General features: G+C 41.6%; 1 protein-coding gene and 1 long non-coding RNA gene across 4 annotated transcripts in view; one reads left to right on the top strand and one right to left on the bottom strand.

Moving 5' to 3' along the window:
* The window catches only part of ALPK2 (alpha kinase 2), a 151,611-nt gene that overhangs the window by 67,454 nt on the left and 71,493 nt on the right, over nucleotides 1–12,664 (bottom strand). For all 3 annotated transcript variants that reach the window (XM_072605946.1, XM_072605948.1, XM_072605947.1), the window contains exon 4: nucleotides 147–3,465. In XM_072605946.1, the coding sequence (XP_072462047.1) occupies nucleotides 147–3,465 (3,319 nt within the window). The remainder of the gene's footprint in view (nucleotides 1–146; nucleotides 3,466–12,664) is intronic.
* Nucleotides 1–12,664, top strand: part of LOC140501883 (uncharacterized) — a 227,347-nt gene that overhangs the window by 143,294 nt on the left and 71,389 nt on the right. The window lies entirely within an intron of this gene.

The following is a 12,664-nucleotide window of genomic DNA, read 5'->3' as shown; positions in this document are numbered from 1 at the left end:
AAAAAAAATAAAGAAAAAGGCACCATTGCCTACCTGGTGGCAACTTATTTGACTGTGGGCAAAAAACATGGGAGGCAGTAAATAGCTTGTTGAAGTTAATCTTATATATCCAATCTATTAAGAAATGGAAATTAGCTCAGCCTTACCTTTGCCTTCTCTTTTCCAAGATGATCTTTTGGGGTCTTTTTTCTCTTCACTTTGAGTAAATGTTTCAAGTTTAGGAATCTTTTTACTGAAAATGGAGTTCTTTCTGGCCCTTTCTTTCTCTTCCAAACGCATCTTCAGAGCTGCCACTTTGGACAGAATTTTCTTCTTCACACCCTCGGCTAAATGTCCAGTCCCAGACATTTCTTGCTTCTTGCTTCCTTCCTCAGATGCTGATGCCAGAGTCTCTGGTACTTTAGATTTGGGAGGCATTATATGACAATGTTTTTTTTCCTCTTTTGCCTTTTGTACATTTCCTGGTAAAGAGCCTTTCGGACAATGATTTGATGGTATTTGGTCTTTACATTTAGGACTGGTTTCAGAGGTACATTCTGTTGGAATGAAAGCCAAAGTTTCTATGGGAGATCCCAATGAATTTGTGGCCTTGGGTTCTCCAGTTGTGGGCTCTTCTCTTTTACCATCCTTTGCAAAATGCATGACCTCTAGAAATGAAGTGAAGGTTAATCCAACAGGCACATTTGAAGGAAGCGAGGCAGGTGACAAATGTTTGGCATGTTCATTCTCAATGTTTTTACATTCCTTTGAACCAGTACACATCCATTCATGATGTTGCAGCTCAACTAAGCCATTCACAGGCTCATCATATATTTGGCTTATGGCACTGCTGGTATCTCTTTCGCGGGAAGTATCAGTGGTTAGTTTAACAAAACTATTAGAAAGAACCAAGGATGCTGAAGTACATTCAGTAGTATTGTCCTGGGCCTTGTGGTCTGGCTCACCTAAGTCACGCTTCATGCCCTCTTGACTTTGTCTATCATGGTCTACACATGGAATTCCTTCCCCAAGGTGTTCAACTTCCTTGTGACGTGGAACTTGCAAAAGGGCAGGTTTGATTTTCAATTTCTGACTAAAGCTCTCCTTGTTCAAATTCCTTTCCTCTGGGATCACTCCTAGTGTGGACTCAGAAGTCACTAATTTTTCTGTCCTAGTGTACTCTGTAACTCCTGCTCCATCTGTGGAATCTACAGAAGATTCCGTAATTCGTGGGTGAGTCAAAAACTGTGTAAGCAAGGCGGGGTGAGTCTCTACAGGCTGGCCTTCCACTTGTGCTTTACCTGCATGGTCAGTGTTTTTCTTTCCAGAGACTTCTGAGACCACACCCAAGGCCCCTTGAAATAGTGAAGCTGTAGTACATGTTTCCTTCTCACCTACGGGATCTACTGATGATTCTAGGATGATGGAATCTTTCAAATACTGGAGAGAAGGAATACAAAAGCCTCCATGATTTCTTACTTCTTTCTTCTCTGGAATTTCTCTACCAAAACAAATAATTGCTGAATCAGACTGATTGCTGCTAGTAGATGTGTCTCTTTCAGATGTGTCCAGTTTTTGCACTGAGTTGTCTGCCCTAAGCTCCTCAAAAAGCACACCAACATTGTCCAAAACCTCAGGACTAACTTTGCATTCCAAATCCACTATCTGCATTGGTGGCGAAGGCTCTGAAGCAAGGTCTGTCAAAGTTGGAGCTTTTTGCCCCACTCCTGACTCACAATCTCCCTGACTGCTGTCCACTGCATTTTTGTTAGCCTCCTCCAGGAGATTTTCCAGAGAAGATGGAGCCTTCTGGGAGGCCTGTGTTTCTTCTTTGTCACTTGTCATGGCTATTCTGACACCAGAGCCTCCCAAATTCCATCTTTCCTTCTCAGATTTATCTGATGAATGTCCCAATGGCAACAGTCTACTTTGCCCCTGTGCATCTGGGATGCTGTAAGAGTCATCCTGGAGGCTGTCTTCAGAGAATGAACCCTGGTAAGGTTGAATTTCCTTTTGCACATTTTGCTCTGAGTCTCTCACTTTCCCCTGACAATCCTCTTCCCAGTTTTTATCCACCACACTCCCAGGGCCCTGAATTTCACTTGTCAATCCATAGGCAATAGCACCCAGGGAATTACTCAAGAAATCCTCTGTTTGTAGCAGCTGTGGATGGGGTAGATGAGCTGTCATCCCCAGGGGATCTTTGAGGGTCAGCTGCTCTGTAGCATTAGCTGCGCAGTCACTTCCAGCAGGGGTAAGCTGTTCATCAGAAGGAAGCTGAGCAATGCTTCCAGCTGGCACCCCAGGAAAACTTTCTTCGGCTCCCTCCAAGTGATGGTTTTGAGCAATAGAAACAGCAAGGTATTTGACCTGATGGCCCTTAACAACAGTTCCAAGAGTGGGTGTTTCCTCCCCCTCACTGGGAACCTGAGAACCTCTGATATTTTCAGACAGTTTCTCATTTGACTTCTGTTTAGGATACTCTGCAATTATGCTACAAAGTGAAGGTGTCTCTGTTTCATCCGCAGTACCAAGAAGAAGCCTCTCATCACCTGCTTCTTGGAGCTGGGAAAGACAATTGTACTTTGTAGAAACTACATGGCCACTGACTAGGTTACTGGGGCTAAGCTTTCCTTGGTCTGTTTTTAGAATTCTAGCAAATTCTTTGACAGAGTTCTTGTCACCCATTTTCTTTTCTTTTGTATCATTTTCATATGCTCCTTCCAAGACTTTCCCTGTGGAAATGCCCATGGGATATGGTGTTATGTTTGCACTTCCTCCAGCCTCTCTGTTTTCACACATTGGGAAAGGGGGGTCAGTATCTTGTGCTCCAGAAAACCGTTCCATTGTCACATCCCTGAGCAAACATAAATCAGATGTTTCACATTGACCTTCTGCCAGCTCTGAGACCACAGAGTCCTTTTCTTGAGGCAAATAGTCATCACATAGCATTGAATGGGGTAGATCTTTGGATCCACAACCTATTTCTGGGCCACCTATTTCATGGGGTACCATAACTAATGGTTCTTCTGCATCCCTTGGAGCACTGAGGGAATGTGCTACAGTCAGAACAGAGTATGAAGCTTCTGCCAAAGTAACATAGAGGCTCTCTTGCTCACCAAGATCAGCATCACTTACTGGATGATCACGGGCTAAGAGTTCACAGTCTAAGGCATTTTCATGCCTGGCCTCAGAGCTGATTTGCTCATCTGATTTGTCTTCCCTGGGACTTCCGGGTTGGTGGATGCTATTTTCTTGGTCTGGTTTCTCATAGTGTTGTGGGCCTGGAGAGCAGATTTCCAGCTGCATGTGATGGGTCAGCGATCCATCTCCTTCACTGATACTTTGCAGAATGTCCCTAGAGTTTATTATGGTCCCACGTAAGACAGAAGCTTTCCACAGAGATTCAGAGTCTCTCATGAGCTCTGAAGAGCCTTGCAGGTGACTTTTGGTAATACCTTCTGCACTGATTTTCTCTCTTTGTACCTAGGGAGATAAAAACAGAATTATCTCTATTAGGGCCTATAATAAGACATATCAATTACCCAGAAGATATTTAATCTTTTAATTACCTGTGCTAATGACAAGCAGAGATAACATGAATAATTGAAATTCACATTCAATCCAATAAACATCTTCTTAGCCAGTGACTTCCCAAACCCCTCCAGGGTACTATAAATCAAGGCAATTACATTGGGTCTTTCAGAATACACTGGAGATCAGACACTTAGAGCCAAAAGAGAGTTGACACTGCCAGCTGATGCTAAAATAGAGCTTTGGTGTGCATGTACATGGTGTCACTATAACATACAGAGACACATTTCGGCAAGCCACAACTGAAAATAAACAACACAGAATTGATGCTGTAACTACGAACGAGGACATGGATTCTCTTCTGACTTTCCACAGCTTTGATTGCATACAGTTGTCCTTTCCTGACTCCTCTTTACTTTTTTCTCCTGAAGATTCCTCTTGACCTGGGTTGTAGGTGGAGAGTATGACCAGGTGAGGAAGGAGAACAGGAAGTTCATTGCATGAATTGTCTCACCCCCAAAACTTTCTCATTAAAAATAATTTACCTATGTGACTCATACTTGTAGAACAGAAGAGTGGCACAGAAGGGAAGAACACTGGATTGATGGTGCAGGCTGTGGGTTTGCATTTTGTCATTGTTGCTACCTGGGTGACCTTGAAAAAGTCACTTAACCTCTCTGGGTCTCATCTTTCTTCCTCTATAAAAACAGAGGAGGAGTGTGATGGATCAGATGGTTTCTGAGGTTCCTTCCAGCTCTAAATTCAAAATCCTTCACTATGGACATGACCTTTTTATCTTTTAAGAGAGGTTTTTGTCTTTCCCTTCTCTCAAGATGGTGGAGAAAAATCCCCCAAAGGAACAACAACCACAAAAAAAGTCAAAAAGGAGAACAAAAGGACGATGTGGCTGAAAAGGTGGTGAAAAAGCCTTGAAAGTGCTGTGGTCAGAAGCCAGTCCTACACTGAAGGATCAGTAGATATTCCAAGTCTGCAATGTATTTCTGGTGAGCCATGTAAAAGGTGGTGAAAAAGCCTTGAAAGTACTGTGGTCAGAAGCCAGTCCTAGACTGTGGGATCAGTAGATATTCCAAGTCTGCAATGTGTTTCTGGTGAGCCATGTAAAAGGTGGTGAAAAAGCCTTGAAAGTATTGTGGTCAGAAGCCAGTCCTAGACTGTGGGATCAGTAGATATTCCAAGTCTGCAATGTGTTTCTGGTGAGCCATGTAAAAGGTGGTGAAAAAGCCTTGAAAGTACTGTGGTCAGAAGCCAGTCCTAGACTGAGGGATCAGTAGATATTCCAAGTCTGCAATGTATTTCTGGTGAGCCATGTACAAGCATAACTACGCTGCAACAAAAACTCAGATTGGAAGGAAAAAGAGAAAATGTTCCTGCTACTATCTCAAAGCTGCCTGGTGTGATAAGAGTTGAGGAACCAATGTGGTAAAGATTTGCAAAATGCCTAGGTATTACCCTGCTGAGGATGTGCCTAGAAAGCTGCTAAGTCATGGCAAAAAACCTTTTAGCCAGCACGTGAGGAGACTTTGAGCTAGCATCTCCCCATGCACCATTCTGATCATGCTCACTGGCTACCACAAGGGCAAGTGAGTGGTTTTCCTGAAGCAGCTGGCTCCTGGCTTGCTACTGGTGACTGAACCTCTGACCATCAACCATGTTCCTCTGAGAAGGACCCTTCAGAAATTTGTCATTGCCATCTCTACCAGGGTTAACCTTTAGGGTGTAAAAATTCCAGATCATCTTACTGATGCTTACCTCAAGAAGAAGAGGATCCATAAACCTAGACACCAAGAAGGAGAGATTTTTGATGCAGAAAAAGAGAAATGAGAACTTTACAGAGCAGCGCAAGGCTGATTAGAAAACACTGAATTCTCAGATACTGCCCCAAAGCAAGAGAATTCTTCAGCTCTGTAGCTACCTGCGTTCTGTATGCTCTCTCTCCAGCGGAATTTATCCTCACAAATTGGTGTTTTAAATGCCTTGCAGAGAACTCTTATTAAAGTATTTGGAATAGCTTTGAGAGAGAGAGAGAGAGAGAGAGAGAGAGAGAGAGAGAGAGAGAGAGAGAGAGAGAGAGAGAGAGAGAGAGGTTTTTCAAGAATGGTGAGCAGAATCTTTACTGTTCAATGCCTTAGTATTGTCTAATAATATGATTTTTTTCTATTTTATTGTATTGCCTCTGAGAAAGGCAGGCAGCTTGGCACAGTGGATGGCAAGATTACCTTAGAGCCAGGAAGACATGCTTCTGGCACATATTGGCTATGGGACTCTGGGTAGGGGATTTCACCTTAACTCTAGTGCCTTCTCTCTGTTAATTACTTCCAGTTTTTCCTGTATAGAGCTTGTTTATACAAAGCTGTTGGCATGTTGTTTCTCCTATTAAACTATGAGTTCCTTGATAGCAGGGATTATCTTTTGCCTTTCTTTATATCCCCAGTACTTTACACAGTGCCTGGAACATAGTAAGCAATTTACATAAATGTTTGTTGACTGACTTCCATCCCTTACTAGGTGTGCAGTGTCCTATGAGGGGCCAAACTGGTAGTCTTTTATTACTACTTCCCAGTGCCTTCTCATAGCCAGCCCTTCAGGTAACATGTCCTCAGCCCTCATGAGGTAGTACCTTAAGCCTGCTAGGTGTAGCATGTCCCCTGAGGAGAGGTTGCTAAGGGCCAGGCCAGGTATCTTCCATATGCCCCAAAGTAACTACTTCCATTGGTAACAGTACAAGGCTTCTTCCACCTCCTGCTGCCATCCTAGTCTTCAAAGTGGGATGTGAAGATCTTCCAGTGCAAAGAAGAGAAGCTCTCTCTTTGGCTTCAGGCTTCCCATCATCTCTTGTGTACCTGTCCTTTGAGGGTGTAGGAGTGGTACCCTCCACTTAATGGTGAACACTGTCAACTCTGGTCAGACCCTTCATATCCTAGTGACTCAGTTCCTGTAGATCATCATCCAAACCCCATTATACCCTTACCAGTCAACTCCTCATTCCCATCCCCTTCAAGTGTCCTACTAAAAAGTTTCATCCTAACTCCTTCCAACCCTTACACTGTGTACTCTGGAATGCCTATTTCATAACTTCCCTTTATCTCGAATCTTTTCCTTTCCCATTCCTTTCACCTACTACTCTTCCTAAAACTTGGCTTCCCACTGATGACAGCCTCCCTGGCAACCCTTCCAGTACTGGCTGCCCCTTTACTCACTTACCTTGGCTCACTAGTGGAGGAAGGAGAGTTGGAATACTCCTTTCTCTCTATTGCCACTTCCAAGCTCTTTCCTTTCTTCCATCACTCAGTTAACTATATTGCTCTGGGATTTATGCTAGCTGGGTAACTCAGCTCATCTTCTCTCTCTCTCTCTCTCCCTCTCCCTTTCCTTCTCCTCTCCAAAGGAAGGTAAATTTTGGTGGCCAGAAGCTGCCCAGTAAACTTGGGGTTTACTGGCTAGAGTACTTTTTCCTTCCTTCCTTCCTTCCTTTCTTCCTTCCTTCCTTCCTTCCTTCCTTCCTTCCTTCCTTCCTTCCTTCCTTCCTTCCTTCCTTCCTTCCTTTCTTCCTTCCTTCCTTTCTTCCTTCCTTTCCTAAAACCTCAAACCTGGCTCACTCTGAAGCCCATAGATTGGATCACAATAGGTTCCTGCCCAAGCTCCATTTAATGGTTGTTTTTTTGGACCCTCAACCTTAACCACACACAAAGATGGTCATGCCCTGGATCAATTCTGAAATCCCTTTTTCTGACCATACTCTATTGGTTTTTCATGTTTCCTTCTGCCTCCCCTTATATAATCCTTCATCCACACTGTGACCTCCAACCCCTTGACTCCTCAGTTTTCTCCCAGGCCATCTCTCCCTTGAACTAGCCTCTCTCTCCTCTTCTCCTTGGTGACCCAGTACTCTACACTGTCCTCTTCTCTTGAATTCCTACCCTCTTTATCATGTTGCTAATTATATCCAGCCAAGCCTCAGCATTGTATCACTCCCACCATTCATATCTCCATCCTTATCTCCAACCCACAGGAGGCATGCCATAGAGCAAGGTGTAGCACAAACTGTTCTAAGGACATATCTTATATAAGAGTTAGAGATAACCTGTTTCATATGATGCAAGCAATACTTTAAGACCCAGTTTACCAAAAACTACCCCAGAACAAACAAAAACAAAAACAAAGAAAAACAAATTTCCCCCCCAACTTTCCCAGTGTCCTGCCTACAAAACTGAAATTCTCACCATTTGCATCAATCATTCCTTTGAGTTCAGTCACTGTCAACTTTATCCTCTTCAACATCAACATTTATTAATAACTTAAAAGGTTTGTGGTTCATTGGTGTGTAGACTCCTTCTACACCACCAGTCTATAGCTCTCTACAACTTAATTGCTGACCTTTCAGAGTTGTTGGAAATTTATCCCCCATGGGTCCAAACAGGCGACAAACTTCTCCAAACTTCTTTTGCTAAAGCACCTCTATGATGAATTGTTTGTAATGCAAATAATCATGTCCCATTTAATTGATTTTCTACATTTGATCTCTTAGGTTTTCTTAAAGCTGACCCACCTGTAAAAATACAACAATATTACTTTTCCAAAAATCATACTTCACCTTTAAATAGCACTCTATGCTTTGCAAAGATATTTTCATTTGCATTTCATATTACCTTGCTTAATCCTAGAATTTCTTAGATACATGTTTCCTGGGCATTACGATACTCACTTTGTAGATGATAAGAAATGAGATTCAGAATTCTTGAGAGACTTGGAACTCAGAGAATTAGGGGTGGAAAGGACTTGAGATTATCTTGTAAAAGCCTCTTCATTTTAAGATGAAGAAACTGAGTCTAAAAGAAATTAAGTGACTTCCTAAAGGTCCCACAAATAGTAAGTGATAAAGCTAAATTGAACATGCAGATCTTGATTCCAAGTCCATGAATTTCTACTGTGGTATAACATGCACTGAACTTGGAAGAAGTTCAAATCTGCTTCTCTGAACCTCAATTTTCTCATCTGTAAAATGGGGATAATAAGACTTTCACTACCTACCTTTCTAGAGCAAGCAAGGTCCTGCTTATTAAGGCAGAGGTTTTCCATACAAGTTTGCTATAGGGAAAAGTGCTTTGCAGTCCTTAAGGTATTATAGAAATGTGAGTTCTTATTAAGTAACTTGCTCTTGGTCACACTGCTAATAAGTGACAGAACCAAGACTGAAACCACAGATCCTAGGGATAACAACTCTGCACAGGATGCTCCAGTCTCATTTTTTCATTCTGAAGAATAAGTCAAATGAGAATCAAAACTTTAAACGAAACTTTCTATGTGAGTCAGCCATTTCTTTGAAGGCCATATTTCTCAGTAAGTCATTATGAAACAACCTCAACTGAGAGTGAGTCTTCTGCCGCCCGATTTTTGTCAGAGGACCCGTGACTAGACTCGTGCAGGCTTCCTTTATGTCTTATCTTGTGGGGGAAACTCTTTGTTCAGGTGAAATAAAACTGCTGATGGAAAGTCAATTTCGGTGTTCTGTTTTTAGCTTTTCATTTTCTTGCCAAGTTCACACGTTTTAATATGAAAAATAGAAACATCCCCCTGTATCAGAATTAGACATCGTCCTTTAGAAAAATGTGTGTGTTTCAGGTGAGTGGGCAGGTGGTAGGAATGGAGATCAGACCTGTAATCTACAGGAAACCACCAGGGCTTTGTCCCAGGCCACTAAGATTTAAAGGATGTGAAAGTTTACCACACATACTCTTTCAGTAATTAGAAATCACTGGAGGAATTCAATTGACTTGGTCTTAATTACTTCTTTTATTTTCACATCAGCTGTGAAATTTGACTCAGATCGTTTTGTACTACTTGCCCCAGGGGTCACAGTGGCTGATTATGGTTCTTGGTGGGGCAGTGTTGTGGAAGAGATGGAGGAAGAAAGAATAAATCAGATGTTGCAACAATTCCAACTTTCTTTTAAAAGCAATGCATGCATAAAACTGTGCAATTTATAAGACTATGAATTCACATTCAGGCTAACATGCCCTTTTCAACCCTTTATTCCTTGTTCAAGATTGTAATTGTGTAAATATAACAGAGCCATTTCAGAAGTTTTCTCTAGGTGTCATGTAATGGTAAAGACAGAGAAAGACTCAGAGCTCCTCCTCAGAAAAGAGCCTCATTAACCTCATCAGGTGCCAGTTTTCATCAACAACCAACATCCTTGATAATCTGACTAGTTTAAGTCAGTGTCCTGCCTCCTTCTAGGCCCCCATAGACAGACAAAGATTAGTGAAGTTCCCTGTCACTACTCTGGTTGTTGTTCTTATTAGAATATGGGAACACAACATTTCTTCCAAATGCCAATGAAAGGGACATTGTCCCAGTAGCTGTACCACATACAGGACTGCATTTTGTCTTTTCTATGTCAGGGCCATTGCTGTTTTCCAGACTCCCAGGCAGGGGGTATGCTGGTTAATGTTAACAACTGGTTCTCTAGGGGGGGAAGTATACTACAGGACATATTTTTAAGTTTAATCTGCATTATTAATGTTTTCTCCATTACTTTCTCAAATCTAGGCAATCAACAAAACAATAAATCATGCTCTGATTTGTATGTAACCTTTGCAGATTTTTAAGGTATAAATACTTACACCGAACATGTAATAAATCTCTCAACAACTGACACCAGCACTCTCCTGCTTCCAGATATGACAGCAAGTTCTTTTGGCAGTTACTGATAAGTAAATGTTTTTCTTGCCTAGTGGATGCAATTTATTTAGTTGCCTACCTGTGCCTTAAAGGCAGCTAGGTCATGCAGTGGAGAGACTGTGGGCCCTGGAATTTGAAGGACCTGAGTTTAAATCCAACTTCAGACACTTATTAAGCTGGGTGACCTCAGGCAAGTCACTTAACCCTGTTTGCCTCAGTTTCTTCATCTGTAAGATGAGCTGGAGAAGGAAATGGCAAGCCACTCCAGTATCTTTGCCAAGAAAACTCCAAATGGGGTCATGAAGAGCTGGACATAACTGAAATGATTGAGCAACAACAAAACCAGTGCCTTGGAGTTCCTTGGGTATGACTGATGGAAAGTTATCTTTGTTACAGACACCTGTATAAACTGTATGAACTACTAAAAGTTTTCTAAAGTTCTTTCTAAAGTTCCATCTCCCACACACCTACCCCATGTACACACACCTACCCCATGTAGCCAGCAGAGAGATTTTGTTGCTTACGTCATCACCAATTATTGCCATTGTAAATAACTTTTGCTAAGTGCTGACCATGTAAAAGAAACTATTGAGATAATAGGTATGTATTTTAGGGGCATGACCTCAAAAAGGTTATAGTCTATTGGGAGAGAAAGTACATAGGCATTTGCTGTGGTGGGGGCTGGGGAGGACAAAGAAGGGAAATCCTATGTTTTCATTAGTATAAGGATCATTCTTCCTGGCAATTCTATAGTCTCTAAGACTCTTCTATAGTCTTAGAATGTTGCCTACGTTGTCCAGTATCATGCTGCCAGTAAGAGTTATAGGCAAGAGCTCCAGTCATATTCCAGAATCTGGTCTTCTGGACTCCAAGGAAGGTCCTATACCTACTATATCAGGCTAATTCTCTGTCATGATATAGTTAAATAATAGAACAAGGTATAATATGCAATGTGCCAAATGAGACATGCAAATCACCTGTACTATAGAAGTTTAGAGAAAAGACAGGTAGATACATGAATGTATACATACATAAGTATATATACTTACATAGAGATGATAGATGGATAGATTATATAGATAGATAATATTTATTTAGTAAGTGCTTACTATATGTCAGGTACTGTGCAAGGCAGAATAGTGACTAACATCTCTATTCATACAATCCTTTTTCTCTGCTTCTTCATCCTTTTCTCCAACTCACAGGAGGCATGCCATAGGGCAAGGTGTAGCACAAAACTATTCTAAGAACAATGCAAGCATACATGCTCTAAAGGATATAATTTCTGTGTTTAAAAGCACTAGGGTGCTAACTAGTACATGATAGAATATTTAACTCCCATTCATAGATTTTACATGGGAAGAGATTTTTAAAAAGTATATTCTTGAAGAGCAAATGCAAAGATCTATCAAACCTGTCTCTCAATCAAAGCCCTTGAGGGGCATTGGAAAGCTTGGGGGAGAAATGAGCATTTGAGGACAATGTCATGGAGAGTGAAGGCAGTGGCCCATCAAATGAGCACTAACGTATGGTGATGAAAGATATGTCAAGAAAAAAAGGATCGAGAGTAGAACAACTCACACCAAGAAAAGCAGTAGGAGGAAATATGAGAAGCAATAAAAGAAAGGAACAGGGCCAGAGGGTCCAAGGGAGTGAAGGGTGTTGAAACTACAAATACATGGATATAAAATGTAGAAGAATCAAGATATTCATTGCTCTTCCTCAGTTATGCTTTATACTGATACATGCTAGAAATGAGCCTTATTGCCACATGATTTCCTAGCTACAGTATCCATCTTATTTCCCTCATACCTTCTTTCCTTCATGTTTGGACTGGGTGTGAATAGCAGTGTGTCCATTAACAACTGTCTTCACATCATCGATTTCCTCCTCTGGCTCCTCAACACTTTAAATGGGTGACTCTCCCAGTCCCAAGTCATCCTGAGCTGCTACATCCTCACTCACAGCTAACCTTTTCCAAATATCTGCTGAGCTTTCACTAAACAGGCATAGCATCATTCACTAGATCAAATCCATACCACTGGTGGTGTGAAACTGAAAATAGACAGAACAGACCTATCCCTGGGCCAGTAAGAAGCTTGAAAGTGAAATGCAGAATATTTTAGGGACCTGAATTTATTTTTAGGAGTTATGCTGCATAAGAGAAAAAAAAAGAAACACCTTCACTAAAGGCTTTGAATTTCAAAATAATACATAACAAAAAAAGTGAGCCTAAAATCACAGCATGCAACTCACTAGAACTCACCCCCAATGTCTTTTGCTGCCTTTCTGACTCTCCCACCCTTCGTAATTGGACCCACCACATTCTTGGGATTTGACTTGCTCTCCTTCATTCTGGTGACTCCTGTGAAATGATAAAACTTCTGCAGGCTATGTTTAGAACCCTGTGCTTATTTCTGGGAAAGTCACTGAGTTTTTAATGTTAGTG

The sequence above is a fragment of the Notamacropus eugenii genome, chromosome 4 (assembly GCF_028372415.1).
Source record: "Notamacropus eugenii isolate mMacEug1 chromosome 4, mMacEug1.pri_v2, whole genome shotgun sequence".
Lineage (NCBI taxonomy): Eukaryota > Metazoa > Chordata > Mammalia > Diprotodontia > Macropodidae > Notamacropus > Notamacropus eugenii.
The sequence above is the reverse complement of the archived record's forward strand: the minus strand, read 5'-3'. Positions and strand labels throughout refer to the sequence as shown.